At 29.0% G+C, this 16,809-nt stretch overlaps 1 protein-coding gene across 3 annotated transcripts in view; it reads right to left on the minus strand.

Annotated features, from left to right (window-relative positions):
• The window catches only part of LOC142325994 (anaphase-promoting complex subunit 11-like), a 206,798-nt gene extending 190,283 nt beyond the window's left edge, over nt 1–16,515 (minus strand). For 2 of the 3 annotated variants that reach the window (XM_075368038.1, XM_075368037.1), the window contains exons 1-3: nt 16,357–16,515; nt 9,368–9,487; nt 2,703–2,833 (exon numbers count right to left, since the gene is read on the minus strand). In XM_075368038.1, coding sequence (XP_075224153.1) covers nt 2,718–2,833; nt 9,368–9,487; nt 16,357–16,375 — 255 coding nt within the window. In that variant the 5' untranslated portion in view covers nt 16,376–16,515 and the 3' untranslated portion in view covers nt 2,703–2,717. Of the gene's footprint in view, nt 1–2,702; nt 2,834–9,367; nt 9,488–16,356 lie in introns of those variants that run through there. The other variant, XM_075368036.1, reaches the window with a different exon arrangement.
• Nucleotides 16,516–16,809: the final 294 nt, after the last annotated feature.

Here is a 16,809-nt window from a genome sequence, read left to right on the forward strand (position 1 = left end):
TTTAAAATATGGTTAAAAAGTGTATATGATTTAAACAGTGTCAGGTATAACAAATTAAACTGACCCAAATTTAGTTCATTTTTCAACTTAACATATAACATGTATTCACACTTTACAACTTAGAACATGTATTCTAAATACATGTCCTCCTAAAAAATAATTTAAGCTGATGATAGGATGAGGGCAACAGCACCATTCACTAAAGGCGATCATAAAATCTACTGGCACCTTTATGATAATTTGAGTACTGATAACTTTACATTTAATAAATCTGTTTTATCAGGCCAAGACATATTTTGATTGTACAATTACCATTTAATTATTATCTCAAGCCAAACCTTGGGGTTAAAAACATTCTGTCACATGTCACATTAGGCAAATCTGTACACGATCAACACCTAACTGTAAAGATTATGGTTTGCAGTGAGATAACATAAGCAATTTAAAAAAAATCCTTAATTAGCTCCCAAAACAATAACAGAACACAGGATATAAAAAAACACGAAAAAAAACTATACAGTATCACAATTCACCTTGCACTGAAGCCAAATGTTAATTTTAATTAACAGCAATTTAATTCTTAATGATAATTTGCTGAAGTAAATTAACATTTTAGTTCAGTGCTAAATTAAAAGAAAGAAATAATATCAACTGGATGTTCACAGCAGATCAATGTTTAAATTTTGTTTTAATAAATATGAATATTCAAAAAAAAACATTGGTAAATAGACGGAGCATATAGGAAAGTTAAGGAGAATTTTGGGGTACATAAATTGAAATCTAATAATGTGTTAAACAAAGATGGTATACCAATATATAATACGAAAGGTAACGTCGATAGATGGGTGGAATATATTGAAGAATTATACGGAGGAAATGAATTAGAAAATGGTGTTATAGAGGAAGAAGAGGAAGTTGAGGAGGATGAAATGGGAGAAACAATACTGAGATCTGAATTTAAGAGAGCATTAAAAGATTTAAATGGCAGAAAGGCTCCTGGAATAGAAAGAATACCTGTAGAATTACTGCGCAGTGCAGGTGAGGAAGCGATTGATAGATTATACAAACTGGTGTGTAATATTTATGAAAAAGGGGAATTTCCGTCAGACTTCAAAAAAAGTGTTATAGTAATGATACCAAAGAAAGCAGGGGCAGATAAATGTGAAGAATACAGAACAATTAGTTTAACTAGTCATGCATCAAAAATCTTAACAAGAATTCTATACAGAAGAATTGAGAGGAGTGGAGGAAGTGTTAGGAGAAGACCAATTTGGCTTCAGGAAAAATATAGGGACAAGGGAAGCAATTTTAGGCCTCAGATTAATAGTAGAAGGAAGATTAAAGAAAAACAAACCAACATACTTGGCGTTTGTAGACCTAGAAAAGGCATTTGATAACATAGACTGGAATAAAATGTTCAGCATTTTAAAAAAATTAGGGTTCAAATACAGAGATAGAAGAACAATTGCTAACATGTACAGGAACCAAACAGCAACAGTAACAATTGAAGAACATAAGAAAGAAGCCGTAATAAGAAAGGGAGTCCGACAAGGATGTTCCCTATCTCCGTTACTTTTTAATCATTACATGGAACTAGTAGTTAATGATGTTAAAGAACAATTTAGATTCGGAGTAACAGTACAAGGTGAAAAGATAAAGATGCTACGATTTGCTGATGATATAGTAATTCTAGCCGAGAGTAAAAAGGATTTAGAAGAAACAATGAACGGCATAGATGAAGTCCTACGCAAGAACTATCGCATGAAAATAAACAAGAACAAAACAAAAGTAATGAAATGTAGTAGAAATAACAAAGATGGACCACTGAATGTGAAAATAGGAGGAGAAAAGATTATGGAGATAGAAGAATTTTGTTATTTGGGAAGTAGAATTACTAAAGATGGACGAAGCAGGAGTGATATAACATACCAAATAGCACAGGCGAAACGAGCTTTCAGTCAGAAATATAATTTGTTTACATCAAAAATTAATTTAAATGTCAGTTAAAGATTTTTGAAAGTGTATTTGGCGTGTCGCTTTATATGGAAGTGAAACTTGGACAATCGGAGTAACTGAGAAGAAAAGATTAGAAGCTTTTGAAATGTGGTGCTATAGGAGAATGTTAAAAATCAGATGGGTGGATAAAGTGACAAATGAAGAGGTATTGCGGCAAATAGATGAAGAAAGAAGCATTTGGAAAACTATAGTTAAAAGAAGAGACAGACTTATAGGCCACATACTAAGGCATCCTGGAATAGTCGCTTTAATATTGGAAGGACAGGTAGAAGGAAAAAATTGTGTAGGCAGGCCACGTTTGGAATACGTAAAACAAATTGTTAGGGATGTAGGATGTAGAGGGTATACTGAAATGAAACAACTAGCACTAGATAGGGAATCTTGGAGAGCTGCATCAAACCAGTCAAATGACTGAAGACAAAAAAAAAAATTCAAAAAAATTTCTAATAATAAAGAAAAAACTGCAAAGAAAATATTTTTGCTGCAAATATCTTAAGGAGAAATAACAATGAAAATACGAGTATAAAAATAAAAAGCTTGAAAAAATACCCACTTTTTATGATGAAATAAAGCCAAAAGAAATTAAAAATAAAAGCAATCAAAATATACACAAATTTTATTAATATTTTTTATTAATTTAAATTAAATACAAATACATGTTCAAAATAATCATATCTATATCTCACCAGTAAATTTAAGTTTTATTCTTTAAATTTCCACTCCTGACGACACATAGGACATTGGTGATGTACTTGTTGTGAATTCAACCACTTCATAATACAATGAATATGAAAACAGTGAGAACACTGACCCCACACTATAAACAAAGAGATAGAAAAAATATTAATATAACAAACCTCATTAGACAGGTAAATTTAATATCACTATGTTAGGTACCCAAAAAGTAATATTAGATGACGTGTAAAAGGTATTCATAAAGAAATATATTAAAATAACTTAATATACATAAAAATACAGTTCATTCAAAAAGTAACTATAAAGAAACTACATATAATAAGTAGTAACATCATCTTACTTTACAATAGTTTTCGAATGCACTGTATATTATATCAATTACAAAGTGTGGTTTTTTAGAATTCTGTAAAATCCATGAAATGATTAAAAAAATCAATATAACTAAACAATTCTGTAGAAATCCTTAAATGTTACTACAATTGTAGGACATTCTTGCACTTCTCCCACCAACTACCATAATTACTCCACAGCCAACAGAACTTGCAACCATTTGCATGCAAACAAGTATATTCAGAAAAATATATTCATGAGTACAACTTATTAGTATTTCACTACAAAGGCCACGCATTATTAAAAGATTTACTGAAATTAACTTCTGTGATTTATAGGCTAATAAAAAAGGGTACTGAGGTTTATATATTAATAATAAATGAAAATGAATATAATATGTAGGTAATACATGTGATGAGGGTCATCAATACATGAGGGTCATTCAATAATTAAACAGACAAATAGCTGTATAGCAAAAATGGTTTATTAAATAAATATAATTTTTTTGTTTACTTTTCCATGTAATCCCCACCAACTTCCCTGCACTTGTCCAATCTTTTTACAAGTCATCTTATCTTCTTATCCCTCAGTGAAAAATTCTTTACCTTGATCTAAGCCAGTTTTGTACTTTTTTCTTTACCTCTTTGTTGTTGTTGAACTTGATGCCATGCAAAGCTTCTTTCAGTGGACTACACAGATAAAAATCCGAAGGGAATGATTTAATATTTTCCCACAAAATTCTTCCAACTGTCACACTGTCTGATTTACCTTCTTAGACCAGGCATTATCATACAAAAACAAATTCCTACGGGACAGCATCCTATATAGTTTTGTTTTTTATCTGTTCTAAGATTTTTAATATTTCACAACACATATCAGCATTCACAGCAGTCCTGCAATCACTAAATCTCTATGCATGACAGCCTTTTTGTCCCAACAAACAGTTAACATAAGCTTCTTTACTGAATATTCTTGTTTGAACTTCATCTTTATTTTCATAATACTGCAAAATTCAGCAAAACATTGTTCCTCGAGTGTCTCAGTTAAAATCTTCAGCATCCATCTGGCAAACAATTTTTTTATTGCCCAATTTTTCAGTCAAAACTTCATAAATCAAAGTTCATGAAACATGACAACAAGACAATTGTGACCTGGTGAAGCGCCAGTTTTCTCAAATTTTTCACGAACATCATCCATTATCACAAACAGCTGGCTGCATTCTCCATCATGAGCGTTTGTTCCACCTTCTTAAAATGAAAGGCAACACTGTCTTACTTTAAAACATCAATCATTACATTCAGCTTGTAAACATCACAAAAATGGCTATGAATTTCAGCTGCAGAATTTTTTTTTGTCGTCAAAAATAGGATTAACAGCTGACTATACTGACTGAAATAACTAAGCTACACAACTGCCATTTGTTTAGATCGCATTTGTAGGCGATAAATTTAGAATGGACCTTACTTTAAAAACACACATTGAATTTAAATAACTGATAATGAATTAGAAAAATACATATTATTTAAATTAGTACATTTGCACAGATCTTGTTATTAATTTAGTATGTTTATAGTGTTTGTTGGTAATTGTTAATTGTTAACAGACTGGACAACATGTTTCATAGAATTTGTATGAACACCTCAATATCAAAGATACATTATAATTTCATAATAATTTTATAATTTCAACTATGACATGATATATGTGATAGAAATGAAATAAGTTTCTCATAAGAATAATTAATAACGCGGACTAAAAAAAAAAAAAAAACAATTAACTTCAAATCAATAAATTACACGACACTTTTTTAATTTTTCTGCTAACATTACAAGCCATGCACAAATTATTATTATCAGTAGCTGTTAACTATGAAAAAAACTAATAAAAGGATTAATTCATTTATATGACAGATAATCCTGGGTTTGTGATTTCTTAAAACATTGTTTCTTTATTAAGATGCTCTTTTTTGACTTAAAAAATTATTAAATCCTGTTAATTTATTTCTACAACTTACATTTTCATATCTTTTTTTATTTTAATTCAACAATACTTATTTACTTTTCAACAGTTCTCACTTATTGTCTAGAACACAGATCCTCCAACTGGCAATGTCCAAATTGATAATATGGATAGGAAAGAGAAAGGGAGAACCCATAAACATTAAAAAAACAAAAAAAAAACAGCAATTGAAACAGTTTAGGCAAAAAGTAATAATCAATCTACATTTATTAAGTACAAAGATCTGTTATCCAACCCATGTGAATGGTAACTTGTGGCATTATCCACTCCAATCATCCTTCCTGCAGAAGACATAATCTACTCATGGTACTCAACAATGAGCAGGAGACACATCTTCCTCCAGAAGCAGCACATGTGCAATCAGGGATTTTTTACAGTATAATCTACTATTATGAAACACACTTTACATAAATTTCAATAAAAAAAAGCCCACAATGAATTACAGAAACCAGTCAAGTTATAGTATTCATTTTTAATTCAATAATTTTTAAACTCTATTTGTACCTTATGAGAAAATAATTACTTTTTATTGAAAACCAATAACCAAAATCATGAATTATTCTTTTTTTCACATTTTTACATAAATAAAAATTATTTATATAAAATTTAACGATGTTGTATGATAGTTAAATAAATAAATACAAAAAAAATAGTTATTTCTACATTTGCAGAGGACTTAATGAAAGCTGAATGGAAGGGAAAATGTTTTGTGTTCTTGTTCTTTTCCAAACACACAATAATTAAAAAGTAAAGCAAGTGAATACAGAACCAAAAATGTCCAATTAGCCTGCATCAGTTATTTCTTAATCGACATATTAAAAAATGAAATCATAATAAATTTTAATGTTACTGTTTTCAACAATTTTTTTTCTATTAAATATAAAATTAGTTGTTTGATTACATTTAAATCTTTTAATTTTAATCTTTGAAGCCAAGCTGTTCTATAAAATAAAAATAATAACCAAAATGTTTGATATTAATATGTTAACATCACGATTTTGAAAAATATATTTTCAACTTTTTGAAAATTTAGAGGTTCATGAATCAGGAGGCATTTTTAATGATAAAAATATTCACTAAAACTGAATTTAGATTAAAATTGAAATTAACAAATCTGGGAGCTTCCCCAGTGGAAAGTTATTTTAGTGAATTTATTGTTTAAAAAATTTCTTTTTGAAAATTAAAAATTTTAGATTGCAAAAAAGATTCTTTTTTCATTTCTCTCATATTCAAGGGGTAACATTCAGGTAAAATAACATTTTTAAGAAATAATCCCAAGTGATGATAAAATAAAAGAATTTGTTAAAGTTGTTTAAAAAATACAAAGATACACCATAATTCTAATCAAAGTTGTCATTTTCTAGGAAGGGGCAAAAAAATTTTAGGCAAATTTTTACTTCCTTGTACAAAGTAAGGGAAGTATTGTGATTGCAAAAAATGTCAGTTTTCAGATTTCAACGAAAATATCCATTTTGACTATTTTCCGACAGTTTACATATATACATTTGAATCTCGTGTAACTGAAAAAAGATTAACCATAGGATGTTGAAATTTTAGATTTAGAACTGTCGTAATATCTAGTTGTACACCTCCCCTTTAGATTGCAATCAACTAAACCAAAAATGTCCAAAAAAGCCTAAATTACAATTTTTTTTTGGATTTTTTCTTAACTGCAGTAATAAGCCCTCATTGAGAGCTTTTCAACGACATATCATAAGTGGTACTTATTTTCATTGATTCCAGAGTTATAGCCAAATGAAATTTTAATGAATGAAATATTTGGATCTTAGAAGGTGAAGGCACATATCGGTTCGAATCAGAAGTTATTAATGAAATAAAATTTTATGTACTTTTTATTTTTAAAAAATATGCATACGTAATTTAATAGGTGTACAAGGAAGTCATGTGGTTCCACATCAGATTTTTTAATTCCTTGTACGAAATAAAGGATCTCGCATAACTCAAAAATGATTAACTGCAGAATGTTGAAATTTTGGATTTAGAACTGCTGTAACATCTTGTTGTGCACCTCCCCTTTTGATTGCAATCGACTGGACCAAAAGTGTACAAAAAAGCCCAAAATAAAAACAAAATATGGATTTTGGACTTTTTCTACCCTACAGCCCTCATTGACAGCTTTTCAACGATATATCATAAGAGATTCTTATTTACATTGGTCCAGAGTTATAGCCAAATACAATTTTAATTAATTAAATATTTGGATCTTACAAGGGGAAGTCACACCGGTTCGAATCAGACATCACATACATATATTTTTATAAACTTTTTTTTAAATTGAAGTATATTGATTTATTAAAATATTTAAATTTAAAAAAAATAATAATTATTAATCTCTGATTGTAAAAAAATGTTTACAATAAATAATAATTCAATAACAATAAAAAAATATGAAAAAAAAATCAGAAGTTATTAGTGAAATAAAATTTTATGTATTTTTCATTTTAATTCAAAAACTTTTAAAGTGGTTATTAACTATTAATAAATCAATATATAATAAATTTTAAAAAAGTTAAAAATTATATATATAAAGTCGGATTCGAACTGATGTGCCCATGGCTACGGATCCAACACCACATAATTACTTTAATAACATGAAAAAAATATATATATATAAACTAATATAAAATGCTGATACGGGCACCACAAAAAAATGTGATGCAATGTGGTGTCAACCACAATGCAATTGTTTGACTGTCCATTTTATTAAAGAATTGGAGGATCATATCTCACCTTCAAATGAAATGCAGTAAAAAATGTGTATATGTAATTTAATAGGCATACAAAGATATCATGTGGTGTCCACATAGATTTTTTCCAGACATACTAAAGAAAAATAAGAGCTACCAAGAAATTAAACTTTTTACACTTTAAATGCATGGGTAACTTGCATGGTTATTAAATTTAAAATAAATAAACAATTTTTTTTCAAAATTAAAAAAGTATTTTCTACCATAGACATAGACCAATGTTTTGGGATAGGCAAAAAACTTTTATAGTGGTTTGAAGATCTATTGATGTAGTAAATATACATACACAAAACTCTCATTATATCCTTTTCAGAAGCAAGACATAGCTAAAAAAGAAAAATATGTTTTTCATCCATCTACAAAATTTGAAGAAAATTGGTCAATGTGATAACATAAATACCAGAGTGATAACGAGTCCAAAATAGTGGTCCAGAGTGATAACATAAATCCAGGCCAACATACATTTTTTTTTAGGCCAACATTAGATTTTTCTGACTGATTTATATACTCCTGTTATAACTACAAAAGCACATATTGCTATGGCCGGGAAAGTAAACAACAAATTCCCAATAAAGCTGAAAAACATTCTTTACTACAAAAAAATGTTTTTTAGAGGTAGGTAGTAGATTGGTTTCTTAGCAAGGGCAAACTTTACTGAGGTGGTTAAAATCACAATATATATATGATGTTTAATCAAATGTACTCAGATTATTACTTGGGAAATACAAATTTAAATGGTGTAAGCTCTTTTTATTACCTTTTCTATTACCTACTGCTTTGTTATGAGGGAATCCTGCTGCGCTTTAGTTGATAATACTACTGGCTTTTTAAAAACTGTATTAGAATTACATATCAACTGAAATACTACAAGCCACAGGAAATCAGAGCAACTGAAAATGTACGGAAAATCAACTAAATGCATTATAATGAAAGTTTAAAAAATATAATAAATTTAAATTCATTATCTTGAATAATTTCTACCACCAACCATCACTGCAGATTTTAGACCTTACGAACACCGATGATTTTCGGTTGTACAAGTTCATTAGGATTAAACCTAGCAAAATATATTGAAGTGCCACCAATATCAAGATTTAACAGAACTGTTTGTCTCATACATTTCTACAGATTCAAACCTAACATCTGTTATGAAGTAGAAAGTTGTTAGTTTGTGCTTGGCTTGAAATTTCTGATTACTTCTTAAAAGAAAGTATCACTTATAAGGCATTCAAATGTCAACTGCATTTCAATAGGTTTCTGATTTGCAGTAGTATAACTATGACAGGCTCAATGAGAAATACAACAGAAAATCACTTCACTTCCTACTTTTGACAACAAGCTTGACAAAGGGCTTTAATAATTCTGAGAATGGCTGCAGTATTTTCTCAGAGTAACTTTGCATATCACTATCAGATGGCTTAAAATTCTCCAATTATGGTACCAATCATATAAACAGGATGATAATTATACAACAAAATCTAAATAAGAATTCCTAAATTATTTTAATAAATAACTACTAAATGATATTCATTATTTACCTAATGGGCAATCATCACCAGGTAATTTACAATCTGGACAACAACCGTCAAATGATAAACGACAAATTCCACAAGTATCATCATTTGCTACCCATCTCCAAGTGGCTACACCAGTCCAACCTGAAAACATTAAAAAAAATTACAATTAATCACCTAATTAATAAAAATTTATTATTATATAATTATTAATAAATGGAGAGCTTTGCAGATAACACTCTGAAACTGTTCTACACTATAAGAAATGGCTAGTACTGATACAATCAATTAACAATTTAAATTGTGATAATCATTCAACTAAAATAACATGAACGGTTCAAGCTTAACATGAAATTTTATGGTAGAAATCACATGACCAACATTAAAAAAAAAAATTATGGAGAAATAGATTATTTAGAATCAGATGAATTTATTTATTTATTGAAAAATCAGAGAATCAGACAATTTTTTTTAATTCTAATATTTTTAAAAAATTTTAAATATAATTTTTTACATGCTAATATTTTTTTAAATTCAAATACTGTCACATTTACATATTGTCCCAATTTAAAAAAAAGACCTTTTCTTTATTTCAGATAAAATAAAACATAAATTTTTACTTTCCTGAATAAAGAATATATACTTTTTTACCACTTAGTGCTGAGTATTTTGGTACAATAAATACAGAAAGAGGAGCATTATCAAATTTCTCTTCAATGTGTTGTGTTTGCTGAAGCAAAAGGCCAACTTCCTTCTCATTTATTTAGGTTAATACTGCTATTATTGGGCAAAACTAAGAGTAGAAGCAATTGGTTTCTCATTCTTTCAAGTCAATCTTGAAATTTATTTTTCCTTGCCCCTACTACTATGTAAAAAATTACAGAGTAAAATTCATTAAGGCAAACAATGTAAGCATTGCAAAACTGCGACACTTTGACACCAGAGTGTATGATATTAGTTCTAAGGTTTAATTTATTCACCATATTCTTATATATACTATGAACTCTAGTTTCTCTTTCAATTTACACACTTGTATGATAATCTTTTGATTTGAATAGCAGAAAAGGCTCCTGGAATAGACGGAATACCTGTAGAATTACTGTGCAGTGCAGGTGAGGAAGCGATTGATAGATTATACAAACTGGTGTGTAATATTTATGAAAAAGGGGAATTTCCGTCAGACTTCAAAAAAAGTGTTATAGTTATGATACCAAAGAAAGCAGGAGCAGATAAATGTGAAGAATACAGAATAATTAGCTTAACTAGCCATGCATCAAAAATCTAAACTAGAATTCTGTACAGAAGAATTGAGAGGAGAGTGGAAAAGGTGTTAGGAGAGGACCAATTTGGTTTCAGAAAAAATATAGGGATAAGGAAAGCAATTTTAGGCCTCAGATTAATAGTAGAAGAAAGATTAAAGAAAAAGAAACCAACATACATGGCATTTATAAACCTAGAAAAGGCATTTGATAATGTAGACTGGAATAAAATTTTCAGCATTTAAAAAAAAATTAGGGTTCTAATACAGAGATAGAACAACGATTGCTAAAATTTACAGGAACCAAACAGCAACATTAAAAATTGAAGAACATAAGAAAGAAGCCGTAATTAAGAAAGGGAGTCTGACAAGGATGTTCCCTATCCCCATTACTTTTTAATCTTTACATAGAACTAGCAGTTAATGATATTAAAAAACAATTTAGATCTGGAGTAACAGTGCAAGGTGAAAAGATAAAGATGCTAAGATTTTCTGATGACATAGTAATTCTAGCTGAGAGTAAAAAGGATTTAGAAGAAACAATGAACGGCATGGATGAAGTGCTACGCAACTACTACATGAAAATAAACAAGAACAAAACGAAAGTAATGAAATGTAGTAGAAATAATGAAGATGGACCACTGAATATGAAAATAGGAAGAGAAAAGATTACGGAGGTAGAAGAATTTTGTTATTTGGGACGTAGAATTACTAAAGACGGACGAAGCAGGAGTGATATAACATACCAAATAGCACAGGCGAAACGAGCTTTCAGTCAGAAATATAATTTGTTTACATCAAAAATTAATTTAAATGTCAGTTAAAGATTTTTGAAAATATATATTTGGAGCGTCACTTTATATGGAAGTGAAACTTGGATGATCGGAGTACCTGAGAAGAAAAGATTAGAAGCTTTTGAAATGTGGTGCTATAGGAGAATGTTAAAAATCAGATGGGTGGATAAAGTGACAAATGAAGAGGTGTTGTGGCAAATCAATGAAGAAAGAAGCATTTGGAAAAATATAGTTAAAAAAGAGACAGACTTATAGGCCATATATTAAGGCATCCTGGAACAGTCGCTTTAATATTAGAGGGTCAGGTAGACGGAAAAGATTGTGCAGGCTGGCAACGTTTGGAATATGTAAAACAAACTGTTAGGGATGTAGGATGTAGGGGGTATACCGAAATGAAACGACTAGTACTAGATAGGGAATCTTGGAGAGCTGCATCAAATCAGTCAAATGACTGAAGACAAAAAAAAATATGATAATCTTGAAAAAACTCAACCTTTTTTTCTGTTTGGCCCCCAGGAATTATTATCAGGTATTACTTCAGAGGATGAATGAGGATATGCATCAGTGTAAGTGAAGTGTAGTCTTGTACAATCTCAGGTCGACCGTTCCTGACACATGTGGTTAATTGAAACCCATCACCAAAGAACACTGGTATCCACAATCTAGTATTCAAATCCGTATAAAAATAACTGCCTTTACTAGGACTGGAACTCTGGACTTTCAAATCAGCTGATTTTCAAAGACGCGTTCACCACTAGACCAACCAAGTGGTTAAATTGAAAAAAAAACACTCACGTCTGAAAATAACTAGCGAATTGTTATTTTGTAATTGTTTACCTTCTATGCCATCTTGTTAATTTAATGTTTATTTAATTTTTTAGAGCTCATTGTAGTATATTTTTACAATGGAAAATGACTATTGTCTGTGAAAGTTGTGTATTACATAATTTTTAATTAAGTGAAAACTGCACCTGATTATTTTATTTTCCAAAAATACTGAAAAAATAACACCGAAAAAAAAGATTAAGAAATAATATTGTTTATTAAATATATGCGTTAAAATATAAAATCTTAAACTTAAGTTGATAAGCAAATGTTACATCTAAGAAAAAAACTATTTTATTTTAGAAGATCTCTAGACTATAAAAAATTACTTACCAATTCTAAAAAATACCAGTGTCACAAGTAGGGATAATATACTAATTACAAGAAATGGTTTCTGACAAATTTAATACAAAACTGCAAAGTAAATTTATTTATTCTTTTGGTGACATAAACTTATTCCCAAATAGGATTATTTATGATATGGAATAAGGATGAATTTTGTAGTGCATAATCCCAATCCTGATTGGGATTTAAATTACAGATCCCTTCAGATGAAAAAAAAAAGATCTTCCATTTTGCCACTGAATAGAGGCCAGCTCTGAACCAACCTCCAAAACAAAATGAAATCTACAACCGAAAAACAACAATTTCTCCATAAAAATTATGCTACAATACTACATCTGTCTAATGCGCAATATAACGACTGTATTCCATATCTAAGTCTTACCCATGCTCCTTATATAGGGTTAAATAAGATAATGTATCTGCAAAATTTAAGGAGGGAATAACTATTTACAGTTGTTGACAGAAAAATTTCAGAAAATCATGTTTAGAAGTTAAACAATTTTCAAAGGTTTAGATAGATATTTGGTCCCTATTTTTAGTCAACAATGAAGTTTCTACACCTTTATTAAATTTATATATATTTAGGACGTAAATAATTTTAAATTTTCCAATTATTTATTCCTATCTATTGCAGACATGTGTAAATAAACTAATTTTGTAACAATTTGCAGCCAATGCAAATTATTTATGAAGGCTGTTCTTTCAACAGGTTTAGTTTTATCTTAAGTTTATTTTTAACTTTAATTTTTCAAATTTCAATTTTTTTTAACTTTAGCCATGGTAGCATTAAAATTGTGGGTAATTATGAGCAATTACTTGATATGTATGTATGTATATATGCTTAGGATCAGGAAAACAAAAGGACTAAAAATCTGAAAAAAGGTTTGGTGACCAATGCAAGGTCAAAGTACATGTAGCATTATCAGTACTCTAGTCAATTAGCAAATCAGTTTTGTAAATTATGGTGACCTGTTCGATGTTAATCTGTTCTGTGGACAGAGATTAGGGTTAAGGTTAGAACTGTGGTTAGAAATGTTAGTAGTAAAGTACAAAGGTATGGTGATACTAAACACCATCTCATAGTACACTTGGCCAAATTTATGCTTAAATGGATATATAGTCACTGCAGCGAGAGATTACACCAGATCTTCCGTACTACCAGTCATGTGACAATCACTCTATGAAGAGCCCATCAATCATTTTTAATGGCTAACTCCATGTTTGACTCTGATGAGTATTATGCTAGTTTATAGTTTATTAGGCAATTCTGACTCTTAATTTATGTTGATCATCATTTTCTGTCGTTAACGTATCATATGTCAGTACAAAAAAATTTGACAATTATAAAATAATTGCTATTATTTTTAATAATGCAAGAGTGATTTTTAAAAATATTTTTTACCTTGCTGCTATTTGCTATATCACTGGGTAATGAAAAAAAGTATTTTTATTCTTAACTTATATAATAATGCAAAAACAGGGTATGAAAAGAATTATTACAGTAGTAAAGTTATAAAGTAATAAGTATAGCAATAAACAAATTTTGACTAAACACTACACTATATGATGTCCAAATTCTTAGCCAGTACTGGAAAAAATATGGAAATGATAGTTAACTTACAAAGAACTCAATGAGGAAACGTGCTTGGTATTTCAAACGAAAATGGTCATGGAGAATTAATTTATTTTATTATAATGAGTAAATTTAGTGTAAGTTATGCTTACAATGCATGAAGCATATTTTAGATTTAAGATATACCATCAACAAAGAAAATCTTTGCTATGGGCTGATGAAAATTCTAAATTAAATAATAAATGACTACATAGTGGGGTAGCAAAAGGTTAATTTTATATTTTATTTCACAGAATCTACGTTTATACTTCTTCAATGACATATTGCAGCACTGACAGATAAGAATGCCTGTGTTAAGAGAAATGTTGCAATGTCACTTCTTTGTGTCTGATTTTGATATGCTGAATAATCTACTCATTCTCCTAACTTAACTGTACATGCTAATTTCTTTAGGGCTACCTAAGAAAATAAAGTTTTTTTTGTCACTTAGTCCAAAAATAACAATGAACTGAAACAGGGAATATGGGATGAAATAGCAAATACAACTAAACATATATTTGAGCAAGTCATGAAGAATCTTTAGATATGATATGCCAGTGTGTGAACAGAATAATGGTCCATATAACCAGTGCGAGACATAAAAAATGAAGTTTCAAGTGTATGTTTTCTTCACAATACATATTTATGTATATTCAAAGAAATAAATTATTATTTTATAAATCATCAGGTGTTTATGGTTACTTGAAAAAGCTGAATTAAGGAATTTTTGGAAAGGATACAAAATAATTTATGAGAGACAAAACTCAGGTGAAAAGCATTTCCGATGAATAATTTCTAATGCAGCAAATAACTCACATCCTAAATATGGTATATTCCAAATTCCATCAAAATCAGAGGCGAGTTCATACTTGTGTATAATTACCTTAATTTAAATTAGATATGTAAATTAATTCATTAAAAATGTTAAATTAGAAATTTAACTCATCTTCAAAGCAAATTTACATAAAAAATTCATTTAAATAAATGCAAGAGCAAAAAATACCTTCAGATAACAACAGGGCCAAAAGCAGTAAAACAGGAAAATATATTTATCTAAGTGGATTATAGTATTTTTAGAATCAAGATGTGAAAAATAGGACAAAACAAAATGAGAAAATTTAAATATTTTTGCATATTTTGAAATATGTGTTTATGGAAGAATGTTTAAAACTGGTCTGCAGTTAGTGAAAATTTAAATTCTGGGGTTTTTAAACACAGCCAGTACTAAATTCACACATTAAAACTAGATTGCTACAAACAGAAACCCATGTATTTTCTTTAGAGATCAATGTGGAGGAGAAAAACAGTGATCTCTAAAGAAAACAGTGGGGGAAAAAATAATTGCATGTATAAAAGTTGAGGCTAACATGTTGAGGATAAATTGGCATAATATATTCATAAAGGAATGGAGAAGTGCATCACACCAATCACGTAAATGAGAAAAGCATTTCTAATTTTACAAACACATAATATAATGGCACAGTATATCTTGTAGTATATAGCTATAGTATAATATATATAGCTATATATATTGTAGTATATAGCTAATAGTATATAAGGTAGTATATACTACCTTAGATATTTTTCATACATATCAAGTTCACTTCTACTATAAATACAACACATGCCAGTTTAAAAACTATTCAGTCACTGAATATTTTTTTTAAATTGTTTTTTTGAATACAATTAAAGTAAATTTATAAAAAATTTATTATCTTTAAAGTTTAAAAATACATTTTGAAATTCTTAACCAATATATTCATCAATACATATACAATATACATAAAATTTATCAGATACAAAAAAATATCTGGTTGGATGGTAAAAACTTAAAATAAATACACAGAAACTTAACTTTACGAGCAAAACAGTAACTTAATTTTCATAACAAATAACGTTAATGCTTTACCTTATACGTTAATTTTTAAACTATGAAGTCATAATAATCGATACACAATCAACAATTTTTATAACTTTTTTTTACTGTCGAGAGAAAATGTTATTTTAATTAGAAAATTCCAAAGCAAGATTACACCTTAAAAATTTAACATTCATTCTTTTGATTACAGGTAATTTGGTAAAACAGAGCTTAAACATACTTGGAGGTTATGTTACAAACAAACAAAAATCCGATTCTTCATACTGATTAAGTTTACGTTGTTTAAAAATGTATACTTACTTCTAATTGTGACTTTCATGCTGAAAAATATTTAACATAATGAGATAAAGGAAAACGAATTATAAATTCCACGACACCACAAATCATGCAAAACGAACCACGAAAAAACTGACGTCACAAATTAGTACATCGATTCGAAGACGAACGCGATACCGGATAAAAAATATGAACTAAGGAAATTTCATTTCCGAATAAAAAAATATATTATTTTGCTACTTTTTACAGTGAATGGCTTATTTAAAAAATTTAATTTCATGTGTTTGGATAATACAAAATAATAGTACTTTATAGATCTGATAATATATAATAGTTTTCCTGGATCCGACCAGCCAAATGCTGGGGCAACTTTTCGATATCTGTACAACGGCAAATCTTTGTACCTCACCTGAGGTTATATATATATAATGTTTCTAAAATGGTGGGCTACCTTTACTTTTTGGGATTCTACATGTA

This window comes from Lycorma delicatula, chromosome 6 (genome assembly GCF_047948215.1).
Source record: "Lycorma delicatula isolate Av1 chromosome 6, ASM4794821v1, whole genome shotgun sequence".
In the NCBI taxonomy this organism is placed as follows: domain Eukaryota; kingdom Metazoa; phylum Arthropoda; class Insecta; order Hemiptera; family Fulgoridae; genus Lycorma; species Lycorma delicatula.